Source organism: Astatotilapia calliptera, unplaced genomic scaffold (genome assembly GCF_900246225.1).
Source record: "Astatotilapia calliptera unplaced genomic scaffold, fAstCal1.2 U_scaffold_22, whole genome shotgun sequence".
Classification (NCBI taxonomy): Eukaryota; Metazoa; Chordata; class Actinopteri; order Cichliformes; family Cichlidae; genus Astatotilapia; species Astatotilapia calliptera.
The window spans coordinates 251,007-267,513 of NW_020535752.1; the positions used below are offsets into that span (position 1 = coordinate 251,007).

Below are 16,507 nucleotides of genomic sequence, written 5' to 3' on the forward strand. Positions count from 1 at the left end.
ACACAGTACTGACCCACACATATAGTTCTTACACACACACTGGACATTCTGGACATTGTTTTCACTTCATCACTTAAATCACTGCTGCTGTTATTGTGTATATATTATTTATACTTCTTGTGTATTTTGTTCATACATTCTTATATAGTTCTATATTGTGTATTTTGTTGTACAGTTATTTTATTTTCAATTTAATTTATATATTTTATCTTATTCTATCCCAGTGTGTTGTACAGTTATTTCATTTTTAACCTTAATTTATATTTTATTCCTTCCTAGTTAAATTTACCCTTTTTAATTTTTCATATTTATTTCCTATCTTATTCATAGCCTTTTCCTTTTTTGTTTTCTTTAGGTCACGAGCAGTTGTCCAAGCATTTCACTACATATCGTACTGTGTATGACTGTGTACGTGACAAATAAAAATTTGAATTTGAATTTGAATTTGTAATTAACATCACTGAGTCTCTGAGATACACACAATGGTCCCTGAAACAGTGGTGCAAGTTTAGCAGTAAAGTTAGACTGAGCGTCTGACCTGGGGTGCGTCTTAACTCTCACAAGGTCACCAACACGAAACGTGGCATGTCGATGTCTCAAGTCATAGTAATGTTTTTGTCTGTCATGGCTATAGTCCAAAGCTGCTTTGGCGTGGTCGTGAGCTTCCTGCAGGGAGGCTCTCAGAGTCTCAGGGTAAGGCACACCCGGTTCATCAACACCTGCTGTAGAAGGCTGAGTGATAAGGTCAAGCGGGGTGTCTAACTCACGACCATAAAGCATCATGGCAGGAGTCATACCTGTACTGTCATGGGGGGCGGTGCGCAGAGCAAAGCAAATTTGAGGGAGAAACTTGTCCCATGATGTGTGCTTATCACCTACATAAGCGCGGATTGCAGTTTTCAGAGTCCGGTTGACGCGTTCAGTAGCATTTGTCTGAGGGTGATATGCCGTAGTGAGTCTGTGCACCGAGCCTAAGGCAGAAACAACATGTTCAAAAAGCTCACTCACAAAAGGAGACCCTCTGTCAGAAATGAGGTAAGTGGGTGTACCATGCCTAGCAAAAATGTCAGTGACGAATTTACCAGCTGCTACCTGAGATGTAGCTTCTTTGACAGCACTGGCTTAAACCCATTTACCGTATTTTCACAACCATAAGGCGCACTTAAAAGTCTTAGGTTTTCTTCAAAAAGTACGGCGCGCCCTATAGCGCAGTGCGCCCTGTGTGTTGTAATGAGGACGTAGTAGAGAACGCCATGAGAACGCTAAAGGGTGAAGTGCGTGCGTTGACTTTATCGCACATACCTGTATAAAAGAACAGGTATGTGCGTTATGCAGGACATCGTTGTTTTAACAACCCTGAAAATGGCAAAGAGACACGCTTACGAAGCACAGTTTAAACTGAAGGCCATCAGCTACGCGGAGGAACATGGAAATCGAGCAGCGGTGAGAGAATTTAAGATTAACGAATCGATGGTTCGCAAATGGAGGAAGCTAGAAAACAAGCTCCGGCAGGTCAAGAAAACGCAGCTGAGTTTCCGCGGACATAAGGCGAGGTGGCCCGAGTTGGAGGAAAGACTCGAGCGGTGGATCATCGAGCAAAGAACGAGCGGGAGAAGCGTTTCGACGGTTACCATTCGGCTAAAAGCAGTTTCACTTTCACTTTTTATGAAACAGTGCCATTTTTCCATCCGGACCAGGACTATGGTAGCGCAGCAACTTCCAGCGGATTATAAGGAAAAGCTGGCCATCTTCCGCTCCTAGTGCAGCAAACACATCGGCGACAAACACATCCAGCGATGGATGACCGATGGAGACCACAGTTTCACCAAGAGTGGAAGGCAGCGCCGGGCGAGTTACGCCACAATTTGCCAATGGATTGTAGATGCTTGGGCTAATATGTCTGCTGGCACTGTTGTTCGAGCTTTCGCAAAAGCCGGCATCGTTTCCGAGGAGCCGCACGGCACGGAAAGTGACTCTGACAGTGAAGAAAGTGAACCTGGAATGTTTGATGGAGATTTAGCGCAGCTGTTCAATTCAGACACAGAGGATGAGGACTTCGATGGGTTTGATTGATGATAAAAATGTGAGTACCAAACTTTGTTTTGCTCCTGCTTTATTTTTAAATACGCACACTTGTATGCTTGTGTGTTGTTGATGATGACGATTACTGGTAATAAAAATGTGAGTAAGGTACCGAACTCAGGTTTGCTCCCGCTTTATTTTTAAATACGCATACGGTACTTGTATGCGCCCTATAATCCAGTGCGCCTTATGTGTGTGTTAAATACAGTAATGGCACACATAACTGAGACTGCGCCTTTTAGCACAGTGCGTCTTATGGTCGTGAAAATACGGTAGTCAAATAGTCAACAAACACGATCAAATAAGCATTACCAGTGGGGGTGCGGGGAAGTGGCCCAACAAAATCCACACCCACATACTCCCAGGGTTTCTGGGGGACAATGGGAACCATAAGACCGGCTGCTTTTTTCTGACTTGGCTTGGTGAGTTGGCACACTGAGCATGAAATCACATAGCTTTTCACATCAGCTGCCATTTTGGGCCAGAAAAACCTAAAACGCAGTCTAGCCAATGTCTTAGAAACACCCAAGTGACCTGCTGTGGGGTGGTCATGGTAATAGTCCAGCAAGGTGCCTCTCATGGAAGTAGGGGCAAACAGTTTCAGCTCTTTCAAAGGGTGCAAAGCACATATGGACTTGGGTTCTCTGTGATACAAAAGAGAGTCATACACAACATACTGTAACAAGGTGGCATTGTCCGAGCTGTTCAGAGAGTCTGCTTCAATGTCTCTGAGGAGTGGACCTGTGACATGATCGTCTAACTGCAGCTGTCTGAATTGTGAACGGTCAGCCAGAATGACGGGGGGCAGAGTACGAATGTCCAGGCTGCCCATAACAGCATGATCTGGTAAAAGATCAGTCGGCCTGTCACAGGTCAGAGGCAAAGGGTTGCGTGACAGTGCGTCGGGAACTTTGTTCTGTGCACCAGGTTTGTGCACTATTGTGAAATCAAAGTCCTGCAAACGAAGTGACCAGCGGGCAAGTCGGCCCGTTGGGTTTTGACGAGACATGAGCCACCTGAGACTGTTGTGGTCAGTGAAGATAGTAACATGAACACCTTCAACATATGGGCGGAAGTGTTCCAGAGCCCATATCACAGCGAGGCACTCCTTCTCTGAAGTGCAGTAGGGGAGTTCAGCTTTGTGAAGGGAGCGACTAGCAAAAGCCACAACGTACTCACGACCCTTGTCATCCTTTTGCATCAACACTGCCCCAAGACCAATGTCACATGCATCGGCGTGAATGGAAAAGGGACGGTTGAAGTCTGGAAATGACAGGATCGGGGCTGATGTGACATGATCCTTCAAAGTGTCCATGGCCCTTCGACAGCTGTCGTCCCAGTGGAAAGCATTGTCCTTTCTGGTGATGGCGTGAAGAGGTTCGGCATGGCGGGCATAATTCTGAATGAAGCGTTGATAATAGCCAGTCAAGCCAAGGAACTGACGGACGTGTTTCACTGAGGTTGGGGTATCAAACTCCTTAACCGCCTTTACTTTGTCCGGATCGGGCTTAACACCTGATGATGTGATGCGGTACCCGAGAAAGGTGAATTCATCGAGGCAGAATTGGCACTTTTTGAGCTTCAATGACAAGCCAGCAGCCTGGAGTCTGCCCAGCACCTCCTCAAGATCCACTAAGTGCTGTTCAAAGGTAGGTGAGGCGATAACAATGTCATCCAGGTAGACTGTGCACGTTTTGTAAATGAAGCCAGCAAGCACAGAGTTCATGAGTCTCTGAAAAGTTGCAGGTGCGTTGCAGAGCCCAAAGGGCAGCACCCGAAACTGGAAGAGACCGCAGTGAGAGATGAAGGCAGTTTTAGGCTTCGAGTCCTCTGCTACAGCAATCTGCCAATAGCCTCGCGCTAAGTCCAATGTCGAGACAAACTTTCCTCTTGCCAGAAAGTCCAAAGACTCATCTACACGAGGCAGGGGATAAGAGTCTTTTCGGGTAACTTGGTTGAGCCCTCAAAAGTCCACGCCAAGTGAACTCCAGGAAGCCCTGATAAGTATGCCCAATAATAAGGCCCCAGGTCCAGACGGTTTCCCTGCAGAATTCTACAAAGAATTCTGGACAATTTTGGCACCAGTATTCCACGGCATGTTGCAGGAAATCGAGGAAAATGGCAGACTACCACCAAATATGAATTCTGCCAACATTAGTCTCCTGCTAAAACCAGGCAAAGACCCTTTATTTCCCTCAAGCTATCGTCCAATCTCTCTTTTAAATGTAGACCTTAAAATAATCTGCAAAGCTCTCTCAAAGAGATTAGAGAAAATGACCCCCCTCTTAATTCATCCTGACCAAACTGGTTTCATAAAAGGTCGGCACTCCTCAACAAACACTCGTAGATTACTTAATTTAATAGACTACTCATACGATAAAAACATCGAAGCCATAATATTATCTCTAGATGCAGAAAAAGCATTTGACAGAGTTAACTGGAATTTTTTATTCGCAACTTTACACAAATTTGGTTTTGGAAACTCTTTCATAAACTGGATAAGAATATTATACAATTCCCCAACAGCTCGTATCAGAACAAATGACCAGACATCCTCCAGCTTCTGTCTCCTGAGGGGCACCAGACAGGGATGCCCACTCTCCCCTTCACTTTTTGCAATTTTTATCGAACCTCTAGCAGCAACATTTAGACAGGCTACAACAATTAAGGGCATAAAATGTAAGAACATAGAACATAAAATCAGTCTCTATGCGGATGATGTGTTGCTTTTTCTGCAAAACACACAAACCAACCTCTCTGAGGTAATTACTTTAATAAACTGGTTTTCAAGAGTTTCAGATTATTCAATTAACTGGCTAAAATCTACAGTTCTCCCCATTAACTGCTCCTTCCATAATTCTTCCTCTGCCCCACTGCAATCCGGAAATATTAAATATTTAGGTATTAATGTCTCTCCTAAGCTTTCAGACTTAACTAAATTAAACCACATCCCACTTCTAAAGAAAGTAGAAGGCGATCTGACTGGATGGAAATCTTTACCCATATCACTCATGGGAAGGGTCGCCACTATAAAAATGATGATCTTGCCAAAAATAAATTACTTATTTTTGATGATCCCTAACAAACCATCACAAGATTGGTTCAGATCTCTGGATTCATATATTTCCAAATTCCTTTGGAAAGATAAACCCCCGCGTATCAGCTTAAAAACGCTACAAAGAACCAAGGATAGAGGAGGATTAGATCTGCCTAATTTTTACCAATACTTCTTAGCCAACAGGCTTCAGTTCATCTCAGAATGGTTAAAACATACCTTCTTAGTTGAGCCCTGGCTAGATGTTGAACAGGCACTATGCAAGGATCTAGAGATTTCAGACCTACCATTTATTAGCTCAAACATCAAAAGACATGAATGCTTTAAAAGTATCAACATCAGCTTTTCTCTGACAGCATGGTGGGAGTTTCTAAAAATAACGGAGTCTTCATTAATTCCATGCAAACGTACACCTATCTGGAATAACCCTGACATATTACAAAACAATAATATGATTAATTTCCCAGAATGGAGTTGTAAAGGAATTAAATACTTAGAACATATATTAGAGGGAACAGAATTTATTCCATTTGACAGACTAGTTGCACAATATGGGATCAACAAGACAAGATTTTTAGAATATCAACAAATTAAATCCATAGTAAAAAAGAAATTTAACCTCAGTCAAGTTGAATTACAAACACCACTAAGTGCGGCACATTTTCTTACTCTTAAATCCCCCAAATTATTATCTAAAATATACAGAACACTTTCTAAATTAGATGAATCAATATCCCTTCCTATTGCAAAGTGGGAAGCAGATTTATCAGTCAACCTAGACCAAAACTTCTGGTCTGAGATTTGCTTAAAAACCTTTAAATTAATTAAAAATCCCAGTCTGCAATTAATACAATACAAAATACTACATAGAGTGCACTATACAGGTCATCGGATGTTCAAGATGGGCTTTACATCCTCCAACAACTGCTCACACTGTCAAGGCAATACACCAGACAATTACATCCACGCTCTTTGGTTCTGTCCACCAGTGCAAAAGTTTTGGCGCGAGATATGTGAAGACTTATCAAAGTGTCTGAAATGTAACATTCCAACTTCCCCCTTAGTGTGTTTGTTGGGCAGCTTAGATAATGTCACTTCAGAAAAGAATATAGCCCATATGGTTTTCACTGCCCTATGCATAGCCAAGAAAACAGTCCTCATGAACTGGAAAAATAAAAATAATCTTAATTCTAACCAATATAGAAATTATCTATTAGATTACATTAGTCTTGATACAGCCTCTGCCACCACATCAGATCAATTGCTCTGGGCTCCTTTTATCAGCTCCATCACCTAGTGGGGGTGGGGGGTCATAGTTTGGTCCCGCCTTCACTGTTGTGATTGGTGTGGGGGTAGGGACAGGCTTAGGGCGTCGGGGGGTTCCCCGGAGGCATCTTCCTTGGGGGGCTCAACCCGGGGTAGCGGTCATGTCCGGTTGGGGGCGTGAGGTTCTGGGGGCGCTCCGTCTCCGGGCTGGGGCCCGGGCCGGGCCTCGGGGGCTTGGGTCCTGGTTGGTGTGTTGCCGGGGTTGTGGGCGGGTGGGTGCATGGGGGCCCATCCCTGGAGCAGGGTGCCGCCGGTGCGTCGAGCCACCTGGGGGGCTCTTCAACTGGTGGGGGAGATGGTCACATCTGCAGGAGCTTTCCTCTCTTCAGGGACTCTCTCTGCAGGAGGGGGAGATACAGGAGAGGTGGAGGAAGATCTCAGCCTGGGCGTTTACTGTCTTATGTAGTCTGGAAGATGAGTGGATGGTGGGGTGGGTGCAGTTTTCTCTGTGGTGGGGTTGGGTGAACTGTCCCGGGCTCTGTGGGGCCGGGAGGCGCTGCTGCACTGGGCCCCGGTCTGGATGGGCCTGGGCCCTCTTTCCCTGGCGGGTCGCGGAGTGTGGGAGTGCCTACTGGGGTCAGCGGGGGAGCTGGCCCCAGGGAGGGGTTACCTGCCCCTCCCTTCCTTCCCTCCCCATCTCCAGCTGCCTCCCTCTTCCCGCTCCACCACAACCACCCACACATGCAGGGCCTTGGAGTAGGGGTATGTCACCAGGGTGCAGAGGAGGCTACCCCCCCCCCCCCTTCTGTCCCCTTCCGGCTGCCTCTGTCATGGTCCTGGGTCGGTGACCCAGCGCTTTTAGTTATCATTTTCTAGTTTATGATGATGATTATTATTGTTTGAGTTCTGTGTGTTATATTTGGTCTGCCTTTGAGTCTGTCTCTGTCTATGGTGTCACCCCATCTGTTTGTGAATCTGTCTGTTTAGTTCAATGTCTTGCCTGGTTCCATGTGTCTGAGTTTCCTGTTTTATTGTGAAGGTTTGTGTCATATGCGAGTATGCTCAGTTACGTTTCCCCTGTCTCGTCAGCTGTGATTTCTCCCAGGTGTGTTCCCCTTCTGTCTCTCATCCCTTGATTACTGCCGTCTGTGTATTTAAGCCCTGTGTTTCTCTGTGTCAGTGTCGCGTCGTACCCTCAACTAGCTGTGTGTTCTGCTTCTATGTTCCTAGTGTTTGGTCTCCCGCTCCAGTTTAGTGTTTCTTTCCAGTGTTTCAGTCCTTGGTTCCGCTGTTCTGACTTTTGGTTTTCTTTTGGTGAGTTTAGTTGTACGAGGTTTTTCCCAGCAATAAAGCTGCGCCTTAAGTTTCACTTCCGTGTCTGAGTTCTGCATTTTGGGTCCACCACTCCTGCTTGCCTGCCACACAGCGATTCATGACAGAACGACGCGACCAGTAATGGACCCAGCAAACTCCGTACGGAACCGGCAGCGTGCAGACTCCGCCTTCCCTAACGAGAGAAGGCAGGAGGCTCGGCATGCCCGGGAGCGCGAGTCTGCCTTCTATGGGACTCGATTGGCTCTAGGTGGGCCGCGAAGCCTCCAAACTGCAAACGCTGCTGCCTTTTCCCCACATCGTCCCACGGTGATAATAGTTGGAGGATTCAGCCTATCGCCTGCCTCAACTCCTCCGGCCTTCTCAACTTCCGGTTCACCTCCCCAGTCGCCGCCCACGTCCTGCGCAAAGAAGAGGGTTACTCGGCGGCCGAGGAGAGATTTCGTGCCTCCGACAAGCAGCCTATCTCCGCTGCAGTCCTTTGCGCTCTTCCTGGGACTTCCACGCTCGGAGCTGCACAAGCTCCCCGTCTCTCCGGCGCAGCCCGGTTCGTCATCGGCTCAGCCAGCCGACATCACCGAAGTGCCTGCGCCCACTGCCTCGGGAACTCACGGCACAGTTCCCAGGAATAAACGGCGCTCACGCCGTCGCCACCCTAAAGTCACTCACCAACTCCGTTGGTGAGTGACTCTGACAGTTTTTTCCATGCCACTTCCAAGTCGGACCGACTCGGACAATATTCTGCTCCTGAGTCCGCTGTTTTTCAGGTCCGTAACACATCAGAAATGAATAGTGAGTTTGAATATGACTGTGTTTCCAGGGCTCATAATGTTTCTAAGTTCACCTCCGCACCTTTTAAGCACGAGACTGAGTTCATTACCCCCCCAGAGACTGCTGTTCATGCTGAATTAAAGAATCCTGGCACTGTAAGCTCCATGCGCGTCATCCCAGAGGCCATTAACTCCGTGTCTGGTAATTCTGGGTCGGTTAATCCTGAACCTGCATTACCTACCCTCACGCCCATGTTTCAGAGTGACTATTTTTCCTGTGCTCCTCCCAGGTCAGCAGCAATTAACACACAGACTGATAATCTCACCTTAGAGAAGCAAAAGACTATTGTTGAGCTGCATACTCATGAACAACACCGTGAAGTTAACAGTTCTGAGGTCCCTGTACCTGCTGAGTATAAGACTGTGAATGGTGTTTCTTCACTCCTGGACTATGCTGCTCTCCAACCTATATATTTAGAAACCGTTTGTGTGAATGCTCCTGTGTCCGCAACGGATCCCTTTGTGCTCGGTATTACTGACTCTGACTCTGCTAAACCTGGATCTTCCTGTGCTATGACTGTTTTAGAGACTGCTACTCCTAACATGGACAGCTTAAGGCCTACAGAGTTGCCAGGAGTGACTCGCCATGAATCTCTGTTATCCGCCCGGCCCGAAGCTCAGTCGCCACCTCCACCACATTCAGTCTCGCTTCCCATAGCACAGTCACATCCACAGCCTGACTTACTACAAACCTTATTTCAATCCTTAGCCCAGTCAATAGCTCAGTTGGTAGAGGAATCATCAGCCTTATCGTCAGCTCGGTTTCCAACTTCACAACCATCATTTTCCCGACCTTTTCTTCAGTTGCCCTCAGCTCAGCCACCTATACAGCCATCATCTTCACCTACACCTCCGGTACAGCAAGCTATGTCTATCCAACCCTTACAGAACTGTTCCACAACCTTGAATCCTAATCAGAGAGACAAACCAAACAATATTGTTATCAGTCCTCAAAAGCTGGCCAGTTCTGAGACTGAGATTCACTCCAGGGCCTCCCCAGAGGCTGGGTTTCAGCCCCCAGCAGACTCTGGACCCCTGGCGGTTAAGAAGCCAGCTGAGGACCGCACCCGGCCGTTGCTGCCTGAGCAGACTCAATGCTCTGTGCAGCTGCAGTCTGCCATGTGTTTGCCAGAGGCCCGTGTGCCTGCTGGTCCTGTTCTGTCCCTGCCAGAGGCCCGTGTGCCTGCTGGTCCTGTTGCGTTCCTGCCAGAGGCCCGTGTGCCTGCTGGTCCTGTTGCGTTCCTGCCAGAGGCCCCCGCGCCTGCTGGTTCTGTTGCGTTCCTGCCAGAGGCCCCCGCGCCTGCTGGTTCTGTTGCGTTCCTGCCAGAGGCCCCCGCGCCTGCTGGTTCTGTTGCGTTCCTGCCAGAAGTCTCCGCACCTGCTGGTTCTGTTCTGTGTGTTCCAGGGGCTCCAGTGCCCACTGGTTCTGAGACTGTTTTTGCTGGGGGGCCCGAGGAGCCCGTCCAGCCTCCTTTCTCGTCAGTTGGGGGGCCCGAGGAGCCCATCCAGCCTCCAGCTGCTCCACCAGCAGCCTCATCCACGCTTGCAGCAGCGGTTTCATCCATGCCGCCACCTGCTGCAGCGCCTCCGTCTGCATCCTCCACGCCGTTGCCTGGTCCGGCCTCTGCTTCAGCCTCGCCTGGTCCGGCCTCTGCATCAGCCTCGCCTGGTCCGGCCTCTGCATCCTCGTCATCCCCGTCTGGTCCGGCCTCTGCATCCTCGTCATCCCCGTCTGGTCCGGCCTCCGCTTCGCCTGGGGCTGCAGGGGCCACGCAGCCTTCAGGTCCCCAGGCCGCTTGTTGGGCATCTCCGCCACCGTGGACGCCCTCCTGAACACCCTCCTGAACGCCGCCGCTGCCTTCCGCGTGGCCGGCCCCCGGATCTGCTCTGTCGCCGCCACTGCCTTCCGCGTGGCCGGCCCCCGGAACTGTTTGCCCGTCGTCGCAGTTGCCGTCCACACGGTCGGCCCCCGGAACTGAACCGTTTTGGCCTCCTGTGCTGTCGGCCTCCGGGTCGGCCCCCTGAACTTGACCTTCTGGGTCTTTCTGGGCTCTGTCCCTCCTTCCTGGTCCCCCGCCGCCCACCCTGGTGGGGTTGTTTTCTGTTTTTGGCTGTTTTTTTGTGCTTCTGTTGGGCGGTCTGGAGCCCGCCCTTGAGGGGGGGGGTACTGTCATGGTCCTGGGTCGGTGACCCAGCGCTTTTGTCCGTCAGCCAGGGCACACATCGCACCACCGTGACGTGAACGCTGGTTTGAGGCGGAGTCAAGGAGGCCATTATGTGAAAAGGAAAGACCATCTCTGAATGGAGGAGGGGCCTAAGGGTACATTTGTCACCATCTTACATGCTGTGATTGCAGCCATCCCAGCTTCTCTGAACTGACTCATGACCATTGATCAACAACCATTGATCAATGGTCCTGACAATATGCGTACCAATGATCAATGAACTGACCTCCCAGCCCATTGTTCCTTCAGTGGGCTGGTTTCAGTCATACAAATGTCCTGTTTTATGAGATTGAAACCTGCAGTCAGCTGACTGAAGAAGTCACCTGATGATGATGAAACGTTTCTCCCACTGAAACATCCAGATGAACAGAATCAAGCTTTTTGGGATTTACGTACCTGGATGATTGAGCATCAAGACACAACTCTGTGACTTTTCTCAGATGAATAAATCCTCTCCTCCAGCTTGTTTACATCTACCAGCCCTGTGGCGCTGCCCAGGGACAATAATCTATGTGAGAGGTGGAAAGTCATACAGGGTCTGCTCCTGCCTTCAGTTATTTTATCTACTGTGTGTCAACTGGCTGAACCTCTCCAACTGTCTACTGTCTCCCTAAACTCAACAATGACTTAGTGATCTATCCATTCTCTGACCAAAGACATCCTGCTGCAGGAGGTTAACATAGCAGCCAATGATGATCCCACTCACTGTGAACAACACATTTGGACCTGATTTGCTGCTCTGGTTTACACGTGAACTTCCACTGCTGCTGTCACCAACTTGAGAGGCTCTACAGAAAAACTGGACTTGTCCATAAAAATCATAAACTACATTACAAGGACAGCATTGCTCAATCAACTCTAATTACTATGACCATGTTATCTCTTCTAACTAAGGTACAGACACTCAAACTTGCTGCTTTCAGTGAGAAGTCAAATGTCTGAATATGAGCTGGAAGCCGCTGAGAGTCCTCCTCCTTCCCGTGGGGTTTACTTTCTCTACTACTTTCACTATAAAACACGCCCTTTCGTGCACCTGCAGAGGCCACCAGCAGATGGAGCTGTTCTTTAAACAAATCCACTGGATAGTTAGCTGTAGATGACTTATCAGTATGATTGTAGGATTTTGAGTTATTCTTTAGATTTATTTAAACTCCTATATTGTGCACAAGTGTTGAGCGACCCATAATTTCTCTGTACTTTTCATAAGAGCAGCCAGACTTTCAGCTAGTTTTTGTTTTTTAAGAGCTCAAAGATATTGAAGAAACAGTTATTCAGCTTCATTCCCACTGATCTCGACTACAAACTGTTTCACTTTGGTTTCTGTTTAAAGCCTCGATGTTTAAAACGTTTCCCTGTGATCACATTTGCACCGTCTGATTTCAAAGTTTGTTTTCTTTTGGTCATTTAGTCCACAGAGTCCTTGGTGTTCTGAAAGGGACCTATAAATAAATGCATTATTATTAATATTAATAATAAAGTAGTTGTTGTACATGTACAGACCATAAATATGGAGTCCAGCTGTGTTTGATGCTGCTGGGCAGACTGACCACTGGGAACCTCTGAGCTCTGCTGCTCCACTCTGTGGAGGAACCATGAAGGATTAGATCAACACAGGATAACGATCCAGGAGTTTCTGCTCAAATAACTTCATCTGAATCAAGTCTGTCAAGTTTTAGACTCTCAGATTCTGAAGATATATTTTCTGTTTTCTATGAACTTTCTTTCATCAGTGATGGAAGTGATGATGCTGCAGAAGCTCAGAGGAAACTTTGAGAAAACTGTGATGAACCATCAACTAATGCTCTCAGGAGGCCAAAGGTCCCTGAATGTAACTGTGCAGTAGATTCATCGAGTGTTTGAAACCTGACCACTTCCATATGTTTTCATTCTAACACAAGAAGTCCTTTTCTCATTGCTTTGATTTGAGTTTTCATTTGAGTTTTCCGAGTCTCGTATTTGGAGTCGAGTCTAATCAATGATCTGACAGAAGAACATTAAAAAGGATTTACCACTGCTGTCAAAATTAACATGTAGGGTTAGGGGTTCATCTGTTTATCATGATTAACATGATAAAAACCTTTAACACGACACATCTGGATGCAGAACGACTCAAAATCCCTGAAATGTTTCTATCAACGCACTTCGAGCAGTTTGTCCGAGTAGAGTTACCTTTGCACACGTGCAGATGTGCAGCACATCTGTTAGTGACGGAAGCTGAACCAATCAGCTCAATATGGAAGATGACAAACACACACTGACCTCTCGATGAAAAGTTTGAGCATTAAAAAAATAACAAGACGGACCAGCCGACCAACATGAAGGATTCTGCACATCGTGACAGAAGGAATTTTCTTTTCACCGAAGCACTTCCAGCTTAAAATATCACAACAATGCAAAGCACTGATGACACAACTGCCAAGTGGACAAACTGCAGACCTGTTAGTGTTGTTAATGACATAGTTTTGGTTCCTCGTGTCAAAGACTTGAAGAAGAGTGACAGAGAGTGTTAGACTGCTGCAGGATCAGTGCCACCTCCACAGACCTGTGAAGAAAATGATTGTTTGACAGATGGGCTCAGATTCAGGATCAGCTGAGGAGTTTGTGGCTGACAGAATCCTGCAGGTACAGAGCAGAGCCCATCATTAGCATGCAGGACTGTCCCTGGGGGGGTCGGCTCATTCAGGAGGTTAATCAATGTTTACATGTTCAATAAACATGTTAAGTGTGTAAATTTGCCCTTTTCTCTCGAGTCTGTTTGCTCATGAAATGAAATTTGATTCGTTTACATTAAAAATGATGTTTAATGGTGATTAATCCAAATGAATCCACAGTAAACCCTGTGATGAGTCTGATTAAACATTTTCATTAACAGCAGTAATATAGATTATATATTATTATATATTAGTGCACACTTAGCTTTTAGTATATATGTTTGTTACAAAGTTGTATTTACAGCAGAGAAGCTGAGTTAAAGACTGAAAACTATTCAAAGTCTCTTTGAATTGAAGCGTTTAACATTCTTTGTGTTTATTCTGCATTGACTTCATTATATGGTGTAAACGTCTGTTACAGGCTTAAATATAAAGTTGGAAAAATGTAACTGCAGCTATTGATCAAGTAATTGTGATTAATCAGGATTAATGACAGAAGATTGTGTCATTAATTAGTCATTTTTAATCTACTGACAGCACTAGTGTTCACTCTGGTGCCTCCAACTGTTTTACGCCCTTTCAACACCTTCGTGGTCAAAAGTGTACACGCACAAAATCTACAATAAAATCCTCACGCAGCAATAGGACAGACACACAATCCATTTATCTCTGTCTCAAACACACACACGTGTATTCAAAGCCTCGATTTGTTCATATTTCATCTGTTGTGTTTTTATCTTCAGCGTTTTCAGTGTTGCTGCATTTACACCAAAAATGTTTCCATTGATGAATCAGATTGATTTGAATGTGTTTCATCCATACAAATCCCTCCCTGGTGGTCACATGACTCTATAACATAACAGGAGTCATGTGACAAGAGTTTCATGCTGTAAAATGTCAAAATGGTTGAATGTGGTGGAGTAAAAATGTGAGATATCAACGACTTTTCTTCAATATGAAATGTTTGCAGGGCCTGACAGGAAGTGGACGGACGCTCTGATCACTTCCTGTTTGCTGAAGTGGGTTTTCAGTTGTTTAGAAACCAAAGGCTTGTTTTAAAAGACAGTTTAAATGGGACTGAGGGAACGACGTGTTTGTAGTTTATATCCAACAACATCAAGCAGTTTAATCAAAGAGTTCATGTTGCTAACAGCTCACCTCTCTGCAGCAGACACAGGCTGGACTTTAAAATCAATGGGGTGATCTTTAGACCGGTCACTCTGTAAGGACACAGAGCTGGGTGGAGGTCCAGGCTGGTTCCTGTGAATAATGATGCAGCAGTGATGTGAGTGCTGAGCTGTGACATGGAGAAGAGTCATGGACAGTTAGAGATGGTCATCTCACCTCTGAGCTTTGGTCTGGCTCTCATGTTCCCCACACAGAGTGCTTTTAGAGGGAGGGACTCCCTCCTCTCTGTCCTCACACTGATCCATGCTGCTCAATTCAGCTCACACACACTTTCTACCTGCAGAGGAAACACAAATCATTCATGTGCACATCAGCTGAAATCCTCCTTTCATCATGTGTGCTGTCCAAATATCAGCTGCTTCTTTCCTGCTTCATCTCAGTGTCAGCTGGATGCAGTCAGACAGCAGTGTGAGGCAGAGGAAGCTGCCATCAGCTGCTCTGCTATCAGTCCACTAGATGGAGCCTGAAGCACACACGATGCATTCACTGACACACACTGATTCACTGTGACTGGAAGCTTCAGTCAGTCCAACACGTGTGAACAACATTTTAAACATTTCAGCTGATCCAGGATTCAAAGAGGATCAGCAGAGTTAAAGCTTCACACTAATTCTTCCTGCTGAGTTTGCAGAGAACTGCACACACACTGATTCACTGCTAATGAGAAGCTTCTTCCATCCAGTAATTCATCATCCATCAGCTCTGCTGCTGCTCTCAGTCCCTGGACTCTGATCACAAACTAAAAGCAGCTTTTTAACTCGTGTCTGTAAGAACTCTTAGTGTTAGCTTAGCGTTAGCTTAGCTTTAGCTTAGTGTTAGCTTAGCGTTAGCATGCTGTGTGCTAGCTCAGCGTCAGAGCTCTGCAGGTGTCTCGTGTGTAAATATTAATCACAGTGACAGTAAAGGAGGTAAAGGGCTTGTCTAGTTTATGATGATGATTATTATTGTTTGAGTTCTGTGTGTTATATTTGGTCTGCCTTTGAGTCTGTCTCTGTCTATGGTGTCACCCCATCTGTTTGTGAATCTGTCTGTTTAGTTCAATGTCTTGCCTGGTTCCATGTGTCTGAGTTTCCTGTTTTATTGTGAAGGTTTGTGTCATATGCGAGTGTGCTCAGTTACGTTTCCCCTGTCTCGTCAGCTGTGATTTCTCCCAGGTGTGTTCCCCTTCTGTCTCTCATCCCTTGATTACTGCCGTCTGTGTATTTAAGCCCTGTGTTTCTCTGTGTCAGTGTCGCGTCGTACCCTCAACTAGCTGTGTGTTCTGCTTCTATGTTCCTAGTGTTTGGTCTCCCGCTCCAGTTTAGTGTTTCTTTCCAGTGTTTCAGTCCTTGGTTCCGCTGTTCTGACTTTTGGTTTTCTTTTGGTGAGTTTAGTTGTACGAGGTTTTTCCCAGCAATAAAGCTGCGCCTTAAGTTTCACTTCCGTGTCTGAGTTCTGCATTTTGGGTCCACCACTCCTGCTTGCCTGCCACACAGCGATTCATGACAGCCTCTGCCTCAATTTTTTCCCACAACTTAGACATTCACATTATTCACACTCTCATTACACATACATATAGGATCTTGGGGGTGGGCACAATCACGGAGTCCATATTACCATCAGGGTGTACACCTCACCCCTGGCGTCGTTGCCCACCTCTCAATTTTAAATACACTTAGACATTGAGGGCTATCAGGAGGGACTATGCGCTTACCTGCTGCTCTCTGGCAGGTAGCTCCATGCCCTCCTGGGTTTTAATTGCACCTTAGAACACACATGCATCAACACTACAATGAGCGGGTGGAGGGAGGTTTGGAGTCTTCTCCCACCCCCATTCTCTGCAGCCTGCTGGAGCGGGAGGGCTAGGAGGAGTTGGCCGTCCGACTGCGGTCTGGAGTG

At 46.7% G+C, this 16,507-nt stretch overlaps 1 protein-coding gene across 1 annotated transcript in view; it reads right to left on the bottom strand.

Annotated features, from left to right (window-relative positions):
* LOC113017842 (NLR family CARD domain-containing protein 3-like) overlaps positions 1–14,874 on the bottom strand; it is a 126,649-nt gene extending 111,775 nt beyond the window's left edge. The window contains exons 1-2 of the mRNA XM_026160949.1: positions 14,786–14,874; positions 14,600–14,701 (exon numbers count right to left, since the gene is read on the bottom strand). Coding sequence (XP_026016734.1) covers positions 14,600–14,701; positions 14,786–14,874 — 191 coding nt within the window. The remainder of the gene's footprint in view (positions 1–14,599; positions 14,702–14,785) is intronic.
* Between the last annotated feature and the right edge of the window lie 1,633 nt (positions 14,875–16,507).